This window comes from Dermacentor andersoni, chromosome 3, assembly GCF_023375885.2.
Source record: "Dermacentor andersoni chromosome 3, qqDerAnde1_hic_scaffold, whole genome shotgun sequence".
Taxonomy (NCBI): Eukaryota; Metazoa; Arthropoda; class Arachnida; order Ixodida; family Ixodidae; genus Dermacentor; species Dermacentor andersoni.
This window is the reverse complement of record NC_092816.1, coordinates 29969759-29984231: the sequence shown is the minus strand read 5'-3', so window position 1 is coordinate 29984231 and position 14473 is coordinate 29969759. Positions and strand designations below refer to the sequence as shown.

The 14473-nt window shown below is 46.9% G+C and overlaps 1 protein-coding gene across 2 annotated transcripts in view; it reads left to right on the top strand.

Annotated features, from left to right (window-relative positions):
• The window catches only part of LOC126518130 (uncharacterized), a 35867-nt gene extending 22653 nt beyond the window's left edge, over positions 1 to 13214 (top strand). The window contains exons 2-4 of one of the 2 annotated variants that reach the window (XM_050167983.3): positions 2257 to 2510; positions 5050 to 5193; positions 7188 to 13214. In XM_050167983.3, coding sequence (XP_050023940.2) covers positions 5146 to 5193; positions 7188 to 9089 — 1950 coding nt within the window. In that variant the 5' untranslated portion in view covers positions 2257 to 2510; positions 5050 to 5145 and the 3' untranslated portion in view covers positions 9090 to 13214. The remainder of the gene's footprint in view (positions 1 to 2256; positions 2511 to 5049; positions 5194 to 7187) is intronic. The other variant, XM_055065089.2, reaches the window with a different exon arrangement.
• Positions 13215 to 14473: the final 1259 nt, after the last annotated feature.

Genomic DNA, 14473 nt, shown 5'->3' with positions numbered 1-14473 from the left:
AACACGACGTATGGCTGTATCGTGTCAGAAACGTGCCACGTTGCCTCCGTTGTGTTCTGTCCGCAAATTTGTGTGCTGTACACTACAGTAACGTGTTATGCGACAGAGAGTATGCTTCAGCTGGACAAAAAAAAAAATTATGCGTCTTTGAGTGTTCTTGATTCAATTTCTGTGCTTGTATTTGACAGTGAGCTGTTTAACCTCCCTCGTTCGAGCTCCCTTGTGTCATCTTGGAGAGCAACGTCAATTTTTCGACGAGCTAAGGTTCCGGAAAGATTCTATTCCAGCATAACACACTACAGTAGTAAGCAAGCAAGCATGCTTCGACAACTATACGATCGGCGCGCATTCAGTGTACGGCGCCGTGCGCATGGTAAAACATCAGCATATCAGACAAACGCACGAACGTGTGTTCAGAAAAAAAAAACAATTTTTCTTAGATTTATGCGAAACCGAGTAACTCTTAACTAATGTTCTGCGGGGGAGTTTTCACATCACCCATAAGTCCTACGAATCTGGGCGTGTATTCAAAATAAACTGATACGCCAAAATTCTTCCTGAGAGAAAATTGAAGCCACTCTTTATGGCGGACATAATATTAGCGAAGACGCCCGACCAATCGCAAACAGCACTTATAAGAACGAAAAGCATAGCTAATTCGGCCACTGTATTGTTACTGCCCGAAACTTGCCGAGGACTTCGTAAGCGCTTCTTTATATCCGGTGCAATATATTAGCTGTATCCGAGCTTCTTAGAAATGCTTTACTGTGTGCATACTTAGCATTTATCTAATCTCCATTGCATACGACGTTTCTTCATGCATGCTGCGCCGGCTCTGCCGCGCCGGCGCCTAGCTGTGAGTTCTGACGGCCGGTTAGGGCTGCGTTGCTGGCTTGGTGATGATTCATCACCGGTGTCCGTTCGTGCATTCTCATCGATGCCCTGGTCATAAAGCCACTTCGTGCAGCCAACGCTGGCTGCGTGGCTAGATGCACTTCGATCGACGTTTGATACCGACACCGCACGCTGCCGTCGTTTTCTACCGCAACCGCATAAAACCCGCTATGGAGCCCTCCTTAACAGCTTCGCTTTAAAGAGGTCTTACGCTATAGAACTATATTCATAAGAGTAAGTTGCAGCCGATCATGATGTCGGATGCATTATTATCGAAGACGACCGGTCAGTGGAGGGCAGGATTCCGAGTGAAAAGCTTCGCATCTTTATTGTTATCACTTTTTTTTGGAAATTGAATTCAGATTGTGGCTGCATGGTATAGTTCAAAACACACTGACGTCAAAAACGCGCATTGGAGCCGTTTAGCACGTTTCCGACTGCCCAGCGTCTCGGCTTCATACACTCGAGAGTTGACGACATCGCTGCCGTGGATGTGCACGGCTGAAGACAGTCCACCTGTCAGGAGCGCTTTAATTATGCCCGCAGTTACGAGACTATCTGTTCCCGCATTGTTTCAGAAGCCGGTGCGGGATTGATACAAAGTTTTCACCGTCGGCAAACTGCTGTGCCAGCTGCTGCGGACAAATAAGTTTGCGCACTTTGGACGTTTACGAACAAACAGCTCTTACGGACAGAGCGCGTTGTGAATTCGACGTCAGAGTAAGAATTCACGAAGGTTTTCGTTCGCAAGCACACTTACAAAACTGACTGCAGGTGCTTTCACAACGTCTTGCGGCTGACTAGCAGCTGTACTCGCGCTAAATTCTAGCTTTGGTTGTTCTTTTTCTTCTTTTGCGAATACGCGCCCAAGACCCGTATTTACGAAAGATGTTTACGCTAGAACTGTTCGTAAGAGCAAATTCCAGCCGACCTTGATGATGGACACAAAGTTATCAAAGCCGGCTAGTCTACGGAAAAGGTACTTTGCAAACGAAAATCTTTGTGAGTACGGCCCTAGGTTTCTAGATCGATATTCCTCGACCAGCTCAACTGAAGGGCCTGTTACGTGCATTGCTTACACGCACGCCCTTCGCTGACGCGGGCCCTAACGCCAACGACGCTGAACAGTTTTAGTGGGGGACAAAGTGCTCGCGACACGCTCGTTAGAGTCTTGGCGCTGTCTTGACGTTGCTTTAGCGGCTTGTCTGGGTGGATAACTGGCTGTCTGTCTAGGTGTGTACAACGAGCGTTCTTTTGTCGGTACGTACCGCCTTCTGTCTTTACTTTGACAGTGGCGCCCGGGGGGAGTCAACAGCTGTCCGGGGCTGCTACAGAGGCCCCTCTCGCCCGTTGTTTATACAGGGCGTGACAATTTGATTGTCGCCTTTCCCGTGCGAGCCCTGGGGCTGGAGCGACTGCGGCTGCAGTTTTAGCGGTTGGGGTTCCGGCGAGCGCTGTCGTCGTCGTCGTTGCGAACTGCGTCCTTCCCTCCGTCTCCCTCCCACATGGCTTCCGCGCGGTCAAGAGCTCGGACCAGCGCGGCGCTGAGAGACGGCATGTCCGGCTGCGGGCGCCGGACAGCGCACTTCGAGAGCGCCGGCTGAACTGCTCCAAAGGTGAGGTTCTGTCGTTCGCATAAGAAGCGAATGTGAATACCTTTAATAAGGCTTTTCGTTCGTAAATGCTGTTCCTCATTGGCCGGTCACTTTCGCTAATGATATGCCCAACATTGCGATTTGCTGTCGTTTGCTCTTACTAAGCGTTCTAAAGCGTAATAATTTTTTTTTGTGTGTGTGAATGGACAGAGCCATGCATATTCTGTTTTCATTTCTTCGTTTTTTTTTAACGCGACAGCTTTTGGCAAAAGAAGCAAAGACAACTGCGTGTGTGACAACAGCTGACTTCGAGGCTGTATAGTCGGCCTTCAATTCCTTTAGCGCAGGTTGAGAGCTCGAAACCAACCTCCGCTCCTCTCTCATTTGGGCCTGTGTCTCTCTACTCCCCCCCCCCCCCCCCCCTTCACTTTTCCCTGAAAAAGGTTCTTACGCTAAAGCTGTTCGTAAGGAAATGCGACAGCCAATCGGGATGTTTGACAATAAGTCAGCGCGGCCGGCCAATGACAAACAGCTCTTGTGAACGGAAAGATTTGTAAATTCGGCCCCAAAGATTTGCAACGCCACTGAATCGCATGCTGCAGCATGACGCAGCTATGCGAATCGCAAGACACATTTTCCTACAACGATTGCGTTCGTTTCAAGGAAAGTTGTCATGTGACGCGACGCACAAGTGGTCTACATTTCGTGTGTCGGCCAAAGGTGAACTCATCATGCAGCATGCTTTACTCTACAGGAGCATGTGGTGAGACATCAGCGTGTAAACGACTGCGACCGAGTTCACGATGCCTCTCGTTCGTATAGTGCTCTTTGCCAGTGGCCGCGGCCGCCTAGGCTAATAGTGTGTCCCACATCACGATTGGCTGGAATTTTCTCTCACGAACAATTTCAGCTCAAGGGAAAATACCAGCCAATCGTGATGCTGAACATATTAATAGCCAAGGGGTCCGGTCAATAGAAAAGAGCACTTACAAAGAAAAAGCTTTGTGAATTCGACCTCTGAGCTGCACCAGAGTTCTTTGGTAGTTAGCCTCTGCGTCTAGTGCGGTTGGTAACACGTTCCGTATCACGCACTCCAAAGCGGGCATAAGAACTGTTTACCAAGTGTGGTTCCTTATGTACAGTTTTGATAGCGTTTGATTTTGATGGATCGTTGGTGTGAAGATGTTCGGGTTGTCTTCCAGTCAATATCGCGACCATGCGTTAATCAAAACCAATTGGCGTCCCTTGGGAAGGAGTGACAGATCTCCCATTGCTGATGACGTCAGTTTTCTGATGACGTCAGTTTTACGTCAGCGCGATAGATTGAGTGGGGAATTGTGCAGACTTTTGTACAGAGACGGCGGGATTATAAAAACTCGCGCGTTGCGCTCTCACTAATCGCGGTGGCACCGTTACAACGATCGACAAAACAGCAACAAATAAATCTAATCGTCTGAGATACAGTAGCAGAAGGAGGAACTTTTTCGCTAAAGGAGAACAGAAGCTGTCGGCTCCGCCCTTGTCTTAATGAATCGTGCGTATGATTTTCTACCGACTTCAAGCCTGTTCGTGGTGTTAGTAGTAGTCAGCAGCAGTTAGTATAGATGGAAGTTCATGGTGCAGGAGTGACTCATGCCACAATGCGTGAAACGCCTGGCGCCTGTCGACATAACGGGAAAATGGGAATACGCAGGAGACGTAGAGAAGGTGTGAAGTTCTCAACAACCTAAGTTCGGTACACCGTCAACAGCGTAGCGCACAGCGCTACAGATATGCGTGGGGCCTCGTTTATAGGAATGCTATCAATAAGGCTGTGATACGGGGCAAAATGTTTATCTATTGCTCCCGTAAACGGTAAGTCTGTACTGAAGCGTGCACGTTGTGGACTTGAAAGTCTTTTTTTTTTCACTGTAGAAATTTTGTCGTCGTTGTTGTTGTTGTTGATTAGCAAGCTGAAGCTTGCATCACAATGCTTTTCACAGCTAGGGGCTGCCACATTAGTTTGTTTGATATCGATTTAGGCCTTACTGAGTGTATTTAGCGAAAAGTATACGTACAAAAGTGCAGCTTTAAGAAGTGCAGCTTCGCGGAGCTTCTAAGTTACGCAAGCAGCCGTCGCACGCGTCTGCGCCAAAATGAGCGACGAATCTTGGCGGACGTCCGCGACTCGTGTGCTCGACAGACAGGAAGACTTTCAACATAATCTAGAAACATAATTGACATTATCAGTGAAAAAAAGAAATAACGGTTTCCGTAGAGTGATTGTTTCTTTTTCTTAATCGCGACGGAATCACTTGCATCGGCGGGGCTCAGTGGGACGCACATCCGTTGCTGCCAAGTGAGCTAGGGCCACATCTGTTCGCTGTCTTGCGGAGAAGTTCACACAGACTCGGTGCAAATGGACAAACTGAACCTTGATTGTCTGGATTAGACTCGTAGGCGACCTTCGCACTCCGTATTCCAATTTCATTTCACTCAAAACCCAAGCGTTGTCGATGCTCCCTCTGGAGATGTAGTTAGTGGAGGCTTTATCAGGGTCAATATATCTTGCTTGTTTCAGCATTGCCGACGGTCATGCCTTGAGGATGATGAAAGACCGCAAGATGGTCAACACGGTTGCCTTGAAACGTTTCCGCCGAAATTTCTTCGGATCGAAATGACCATGGGTTCTGCACCGTTCCAAAAGACGGCCCGATCTACAACGGTGAGCAGAATGGCATTTTGTTTTCAGTTTCATTCTTTCGTGGAAAAGGGACTTGCAAAGCCAATTCCACGACTCCCTTTGCGGATCGCTATATGTATTTCTCTTCTCTCCAATCTGCTCCCGATTCTATTTCCTTGCGATTAAGCATGGCGCCCAAGTAGCAATGCTCACGTGCTGTATTTTGTGCCCGTTGATAGATATTTATTCTTTGTCTTATTAGTGTTTGCGTCCATCTTGGCCTTGATTTTTTTCCCAGTCTGTGTGAATATCCAGTGTCAACACATTAATGCTTTCTTTTTTTGGAAGCGGCACAGCTTGGGAACCCGTAATTACGGTGCTCTTCCGAAAAAATAGCCCAGTTGCCACGCTGTTTTGTGCGTAGTAAAATCACGGCAATGTATTTGCCAAGCGCTGGTCCCGCTATCATCACTGATCTTTGTTTCTTGTTTTTTAATCATTGGGATGCACGCACTCACCGCTCTCACAATTTTGCTGAAGCAGTGAAGCACAAAATTCTCAAGCGAACCTAAGAAATGCGGTCGCAACCCAGAGATTCACTCTTATTAAGCCCGTTGAGAAAGTTAGTAGAGCAGAACCCTTTTGATACAGTTTCCGTCGGACGACAGGAGTGAAACGTAGCTACATGAGCCAGGCTGACGTCGTGTAAGCTTGCAGTTTTGTTTACAGGGATTGTATAAATCAAGATGCGGGCTCCTGTATCAGGGTTATCTGGACGTTGTGTAAACGTAGGTAGCAAGCTCCACCGGCGTCCGATTTCCGTGAAAGGAAACGCGCATCTACAAGAAGCGTACTAACGGAAATCTACTGCGTTATTTTGGCGTTGGCCTGCATTCCAAAGGACCTTTCCTCCGTCGCTTACGAGCCAGCACATGAGCAGCGCAGCAGCAACAGTTGTAAGAAAAGTGCAGACAAACTGTTTTCCCAGAGAATAAATATAAGACGAGGATCTCATTGTTTCAACGCATGTGCACTTTGTCACAGGCATTCTACACACTTTGCATGCCTCCACAGCAAATCTTACAATATCACGTAATGACTAGACTAATTTAGGAAAATTTATGCTGAAAGAATTTTGTTATGCCTCGCAGTAAAACGAAACGCCTGAATTCACCGCTATTCTTATTTAGCGAGACATTCCTTATGCCATTTTTACACAGAGAACTTGAGCTTATACCACTCATTTGCGTGTTCAAGCTTACTCAAGAGATGGGATACAATCGAAGTAAAAAAGAGGACTAAGAAATACGACAGATGGTCCTAAAGTTTTAGGACTGCCTAGGAGAGCTTCTAGCACAAGTTGTGTGATGTCGAATGAATAATTAGCGGCCAGTGTGTGCTGCTGCCGATACAAAAGAACATATATACCGGATTTCTACAGATATTAGAAGGAACGAGTGACGAGCTGTCACAATTTGCGACATAAGTTTAAATGAAAATGCCAATAATTCATTCACTTAATTATTTTTTTCATTAATTCGTAATGACAGACGGCTCAGTCTCAACTGCGCATTATTTCTGTGCGCTATTCACCAGCCTATATAGTAATGCTGGCCTTGTCTGCCATCACGGAGGCGAAGGCGTCTTTCTTTTTTTATTCTCTAAAGTTTTGTTATACCTACACCCGTTAGCAATAGTATATACGGACCATAGACTCGCCGAAAAAAACTGAACTTCTTCGTAATCCAGACGCACAGACTAATTTACGAGTGGAATGTTCGTAATTCCAAGTTTAGACTGCCGTCCTCAGTTTCTAGGTGAATTCACAGGCTGAGAAAAAAAAATTGCTTTATCGCGGAGTACACGGTCCCTATACTTTTGCTCAGGGAAGTACATGTAATAGTTTGTTATGTTCATCGAAGTTCAGCAGGGATCCATGGTGTAGAATATAGATCCAGTGACGGTAGTCAAGCGGGCGGCTTTGGTGCAGTCCCACATTTAACAGGTTGTGGCGGCTTCTACTTCCCCTGTTACAGGTGCCTACGAAGACCGTGCGCAAGAAGAACACGGTACTGGTGATCGTCGGGACCGTCGGCCTGGCGTCGCTTTTCTTCTTCTACTCGCGCCAGGACGAATCCTTCTGGCTGAAGCCTGTCGTCGTCGCCAAAGAACTCGTGCGAATGGGACAGCCCGGATACTCAATTTACACCAGCGGCTGCAAGATACCCACCTTCGATCCGTTCCACTGGACAGTGGCCGGCTTGTACCGCAAGCAGACCTTGTACACGTGCCCCGGAAAGCCCAGCTTCATACGCCTCGCGGCTAACGTGCCTTCTATTGACGCCAGGGTTCTCTGGGAGCACTACAAGTACAAGCCTCGCGATGTGCTATGCACGTATCAGAAAATAACTCGCGACGAGAACCGGACAGAACCGGATTCGGCAGTAGTTTACCACCCCAGTGCCAGGCTCGTCTTCGGAACTCCGCTGTCCAGTGATTTCGTGTTCGTGACGTGTTCCGGTAACGGTATGAAGTTTCACGAGGAATTCCTAATGGTGCCTGTTCTGAAGGAACAAGTGGAACAGCGCTGCAAGCTCGCCGAGGACGCAGTGAGCCCGCAGTTGAACCGCACGAAAGAACGCTTAAACGTTGTGATCGTCGGCCTCGACTCCGTATCTCGGCTCAACTCGCTTCGTCATCTGAAAAGGACTCGAGCTTTCCTGCTGGAACAAATGGACGCCTTCGAATTATACGGCTACAACAAGGTGGGTGACAATTCGTTTCCTAATCAAGTCCCTTTGTTGACCGGGAAGTCGGGCGAAGAAGCCATGGCACTGTGTCCCGAGAAGTTTTTCGACAATCTTGAGTTCATCTGGGATAAGTACGCCGCCCTCGGCTACCGAACACTCTTTCTTGAGGAAAGTCCGAAATACGGTCTTTTCAATTACCTACTCAAAGGGTTCAAAGACATTCCCACCGACTACTACTGCCGCCCCATGATTTTTGCGATCGACAACTCCAAGTTCAAGAAGTTTATCGGTGGAGGCAAAGGCTGTGTAGGGTCGACCGTCCAGACGGAAAAGTACCTTGACTACACCACGTCTCTTGTCGCCTTTCTCGGAAACCGCAGCTACTTCACTTACACGTGGATATCCGACGTGACGCACGACAACTTCAATTCCGCTGGATTCGCGGACGAGCCTTTTCTTCGAGCCTTACAGAGGCTCAACGCCAGCGGTGTGATGGACAAGTCTGTGGTGGTGTTCCTCAGCGACCACGGCATGCGCTACGGGCCCATCCGGCAGACACTCATCGGCAAGTACGAAGACCGAATGCCTTTTGTGTTCCTGATGCTGCCGCGAGAGTTCCGCCGCAAGTATCCCGAGGCCGTCAAGAACCTCAAGATAAACCAGCGACGTCTCACCACTCATTACGACCTGCACGCTACCCTTCTGGAACTCGCCGACTTTCCCAACGATCTCCCGTCCTTCAAGACCAAACACGGCATAAGTTTGTTCAGAGAAGTGCCCGAGAACCGGACTTGCAGAGATGCCTTCATCGCTCCTCACTGGTGCTGCTGCCACGACAGTGGACAGTTTCCCGTGACCAACCCACTCTCCAGGAAAATGGCCAACTTTGTCCTGCAGACCGTCAATGGCTGGCTTGAGGACGGTGCGCCGGGAAAGTGCGTGCGTCTCCAGCTCCGGAGCGTCGTGGACGTGTACGAGGTTACGGTTGACGCTAGCAGTGACACGCGTTACTTCTGGGTAACGCTCAAGTGTTTCCCGGGTGAGGGTCTCCTCGAAGCTACCGTGGCCGTGAATGGCACAGGAGCCCTCGCTGCGGAACGCGTGAGTCGTCTAAACTGGCACGGCGGCCAGTCGTCGTGCGTCAAGAACCACCAACTCGAACTTTACTGCTTTTGCAAGCACCAATAGTGGGTGCAGTTTGCACTTGTTCACGAGACACCGATGTTTGCCGGTGATTACGCGGCCGAGCATTCGCAACTTTTCGATTTCCGTTTCCATGTATTGGTGAGTCCTGTTGGGTCTTTGGATAACTTTGTACAGAGTGGCACGTTGCTGAGCTTTTTATGCATGTCCGATAAGACTCGTTTATTTAGTTGCGTTTATAGCTGACGCTTCGTGCAATAAGAACCTGTAGATGAATACCGTATCACGGTAGTTCTTTTTTCTAAAACCTAGTCAAGACCGGTTTTTAATTATATATTATTCTAATCAAAGGGACAAAATATTGTTTAGCTGCCCAGCGCCTGGGCTCGTATTCACAGAGCAGTTCGCAAGGTTAGGATGATCTGTAAAAGTCACTCGTGATAGCGAATATATGGTTAACGAAAGCAGATGGCCAATGACAGATAGCTCTTACTATAGCGAAGAGATTTGTGAATTTACCTCAGTTTGATCTCTGCGCAGTATGGAGGGCTTTCCAAGCGAAGATTTCGTGCACTTGTTCTTCTGACTGCTGCCATGCAGTAACACGCTGATATATGGCACGCTGTCGTGAAGTAATAGATTTATATTAAGCGTATGCCACATTATATCATATTTTGTTGCATTGGAAGCTTTTTCAGCATCTGGGGCACTATAACGTATAGCTATTCCAATTCTGCAATCAGTCCTCTGCGATTGGTCAAAAACGTTTTTTGGGCCACCCCCACTTCGCCTGTTTGTCAGGCGACGTCACGAAAACTGCGATAGCTCCCCATCCGATATGACGTGAACGCACTGATTACGCACGATTGCACTGAAAAAAAAAAAAGATATTTCTGATTCGATGCCTTTTCGCCATTAGGCCTCTGCTATTGGTCAAAAGTTTTCGGGCTGCACCCACTTCACTTGCATGTCACGCGACGTCACAAAACCGCGAGAAGTCACCGCGTCAAAGTAACGTGCACGCGTTAAAGATGCATTAATATGCCGAACAAAACTGAATTTCTTTATGAATAGCCGCAGGCTGCCCCCTTCCGAAAGGAATAAAAGATGGTTGCCACCGATCGCTCAGGCAATGGCTACTTACACCTGCCGGAGAGCTTAGGTTTATTTCCGTATAATACAACTTCTTGTGTGGCCCTGTAACGTTTTTGAGCCCTTTCAGCACGTTTACGACCTCGCTCTGCGAACTCTTCTCTGCTGAGGAGTCGTTTTAGCGACATTCTTAACCTTCCGTTGCATGCCGCCGCGATTTTCAACCAGCCACCTCAAGCTAAGTAAGGGAAAGCTGACCAATCGCAGGCGCCCACAACACCCTTTTCATCCGTTATGTATTTTCAGTGCGCTGGCTCGGCCCCATCGAAACCCTCACCACTTGAGTGTGCTCCTCGCCTCCTGGCAGCCAGTAAAAAATGAAAAATCGCCCAATGAAGGCAATATTATTCCTTTTGAAAGCAAAGAAAAGTCACCTCCTATAAACTAGAAGAGCGTTTGATTGGTCCGTTCAGACAACTCTGCGGGTCACCGCCCGACGCTTGCATCGGCGGTTACGCAAATTTGATGTCAAGAGATTGGAATAAAAGCATATTGGAATAGCTTTACGTTATAGGGCCCCTGCCTTTGCTCTTGAACATTAGTTTGCATGCAAGAACAAGTGTTAGAGCAAAATTATTGTTGCCTGTTTTCATGATTTGACCGGATTCTAGATTACTACGCAGTGCGATCAAATATGGCTAGCTTTGCATGTATTTGTTGGAGCCGCAGACCATAATGGCTAGAAGTTCAGGCACGTATTCTCATGTACTCACTTACGCTTTTGGAAGTAGCGAACAATTGGGAGCTGCTGGGCCTATACGCGAAGAAGCTTATGTCGAACGGTTCTACCTAGCTCGTTCGGCGTTTAGCACTGTGTGTTCTGTGATATACCCCGCCCAAAAATAATCTTCCGTCAGCAGACACAAATGCTGAAAAAGAACCCTTAGATTCTGGTCATGCCTCACATAGGCTAATTATGTTAATATGAAAGGAAAACAGCATGCCTATGAACACAGGATTGCAGGCCACATTAACGCTGGATACCTCTGTTACCAGAGCTTATTGATTGTTGACTGTATAGCTGGGACATTTCCTTTATGCTACTTTCGTCTCTAAGAGCACTGCCAGGAAGTGATGTAAGTGTCATGCTTCAAGATGAGGATATGTTTCTGACTCAGTGAGGGTAATTTGGGGTTCTGCAAAGGATGCCGGAGTGTTCTCTCCTGTCATGATGCGAGTAATTTGAAATGGAAAACGGTTTTATTGTGCGAGGTGTTGTGAGATGTGGACGCTACGATTGCGATGGTATATGGACTCCGCAGTGATTAGAGACGTTCTCAGTCGCTGTATATTGTTGTGCTGCAAGCGACGTGTTATTTATTGGATGATGTATCGTCTTATGCTGACGCTGGTGCACTAATTTATTGGCTGTGCTGAGGTTTAGGTGCTGACGCTGTTTTATCTGGTCACTGGATACTTTATTCTTTCCTTTCACCTAGCAAACAAGGTGGAATTTCACAGGAATATGAAAGGCTTGAAGTGACCAACAGCGGTAGAACAAGAGATGACCTTGGAGTCAACATTTTCGACAAGGGGACTTAGCATGACGAAAACAAGCGCCCTTGTCTAAACGTCGGTTCCAGAGCAATTGCGATCTTGTTTGACCGCTGTTGACACCCATATGGTTCTTCAACAAGCGTTGTCAACATCTTGGTTTATTCGCGTATCGTCAGTCACCTTTTCTGCTGCGAACGATGACGAACAGATGTGAGCACGAAGCTGCCTCGCGCGCCCTGCGCTTTACCGTTTGCCTTCTCGTAGCCTTAATGGCATATTTCATAACGATTATGCCGAGCCGAAGCCTGTTAACCGTTTTCACATGCTCTGCAACCACGCTACCAGAGTTCGTTGATGATAGCACGATATGTAACGGTTGTCCCGACACTCCCGCTCATTGTCACTTTTACAAAGACTCGCGGTAGAGGATTTTCACCCATCTGCTGATGCCATGGCTTTTCTGCGAAACAGTCACCGTGGGAGGTAGAAAGAGAACGCATGGTGATTTTGACATGCTCGTTTTTTGCACTTTGCGCACGCTGCGGAACCTTTCATTTACATTACAAGCACCCTTTAACCTCTGCAGCGCTAGGTTTTATGGGAAGCTCAGGGCCCTTTACATCTCAGTGATAATGAAGTGTATATATTCATCCCTGCGAATGGCGTGAACACAATTTCGCAGAGTGGTGCCGTCCGGAAAGCATCAGTAGTTAGCAAGTAACATCTACCGCTAGACTACTGTCTTATAGATACCGAGACAGTGAGAAATACAGGATTTGTTTTGACGGAAAGGCTGTTATATTTCGCCGTGCCGCTCGGTGTATGTGGCATTGCGATGGTCATAAGTGGTCATGAAAGCATAAATGAAGGAATCATAAGAATCTTAATTTATTCTAACTTCTTCTAACTCTGCTAAATTACAGGTGGGCGATTGCGCACCAACAAATTAATTTAAAGCAAGACCTATAATGCGCCTTTCCGACAGAATGCAAGTTGGCATTAACCTAGGTAACTAACATTAATGCAATGACCCCTGTGTTTCTCAAGCATATGATTCTCTTTTATATAGCCTTGCCTGCAGTGATGAGGTATGTGGCGTCAAGGTAAAGGATCAAGCTTCCTCAACTTGTATCCAATACTACTTCGAATACAGTGGTTACTCAGTTAAAGAAAAAAAAGTGATTTGCAAAATACCAGGCCCCAATTTATCAGACCTTCGTATGCACGAATTGACTTGTCGAGCGGGGCCTGAAATCCATGAAATGAGGTGTTTTTTGCTATGCACTTAATGTACCGCGTGCTGTAAATCAATATAAGAAGCAGACAAGGGAGTGATACAGCCTGATACTCTTCCACCTCATTTGTGTGATACATGACTCCTGTTATATGTGCTTCGAACTTCAACTCATATTCCAATTTTGAAAGCTACCTTGCAGGACCAATGTGTTTTCTGTGTGTGGGTTGTGTGCTTTGAAATATTCAGATAAAGTTGAGGAAAAAATAAAGCTGCGAGAATTTGGTGCTCTGTGTTCCCTTTTGTCGAGATGTGCTGTGCCTAACACATACAGGACATGCGATATAAAATTATTTATCGGTTTTACTCGTTCGCTTCTAAGAAAGTGGAAAACGGGAGATGGAATCAGTAAAGGGTTTTTTTAAATGGGTCTGGAAGTAACATAGCGCAGTAAGGACGAGGGACAAGTCGAGACAGGACAAGCGCTAACCCTGTCTTAGCGCTTGTCCTGTCGCGACTTGTCCCTCATCCTTACTGCACTATCTTATTTCATTACGATGAATATGGTTCTTCAAGAAGCGTTGTCAACATCTTCTTGGTTTATTCGCGTATCGTCAGCCACCTTTTCTGCTGCGGACGATGACGAACAGATGTGAGCACGAAGCTGCCTCGAATGAATAACGACCATGCCCAAACGTATTCCCTTCATTGTTTTAAATGTACAAATAAGGTTTATCACTACCATTAATGATTACACAGAAATCACTTCATTTAAACGTGCTGCTGGTCTCTTCATAGACAGTGGCAAGGGTGGTCTTGATTACAATGTGGTCTTATAGGTCGTTTGTATCCACGACAGAGGATCGCCAAGGTGACCAACCTTCACATTCCTAAGTTTGTTTTGATGCTAGCCTTAACATCTCGTTTAAACATTGATCGGGTCTGGCCTACAAATGCTTCCTGTCGCATGACGAAGGAATCTCTTACACTGCGTCATTCTGGTACATGAGAAACCTATACATTTAAGGGTGAAAGACAACACGTGAACAGAAATAACCGGCATGAGCAGCACTGTTTGGTCGCTATTGTGCTCCTTTATTTCGCTTCACTTTATTTCCTTAAATACGCAGTTCGGTGTATTACACAAGGGGTAGTAGTCAGCCCGTACTAGATACGTAAAAGCAGGTGATCACGGTGAAAGATAAGTCGGAACAGTTTCCAAAAATGATGAATGACATGGTCACAGCAACAAAATTGCCGGGAATTAATTAGGTTACAAATAAGATATTAAAACGCCAAGCGACTAATTGATCGAATTTCACGTGCCAAAGCTTCACAGAGGGCTATGAACGGGTCACCGCAGAGGAAGGTTCGAGATCATATTTTCTAGCACGTGCGTGTTCTCCAACGTGGGCTTAAACTCATAGTAGTATGAACGTTTACTCGCACTCCACTGCCACCGGAATGTTTCCGCAGCGGTTGGGAACCTAACCTGTGACCTTGTTCGCAGCAGCAGGACGCCATTGCATTTCCTTATTGTATACGA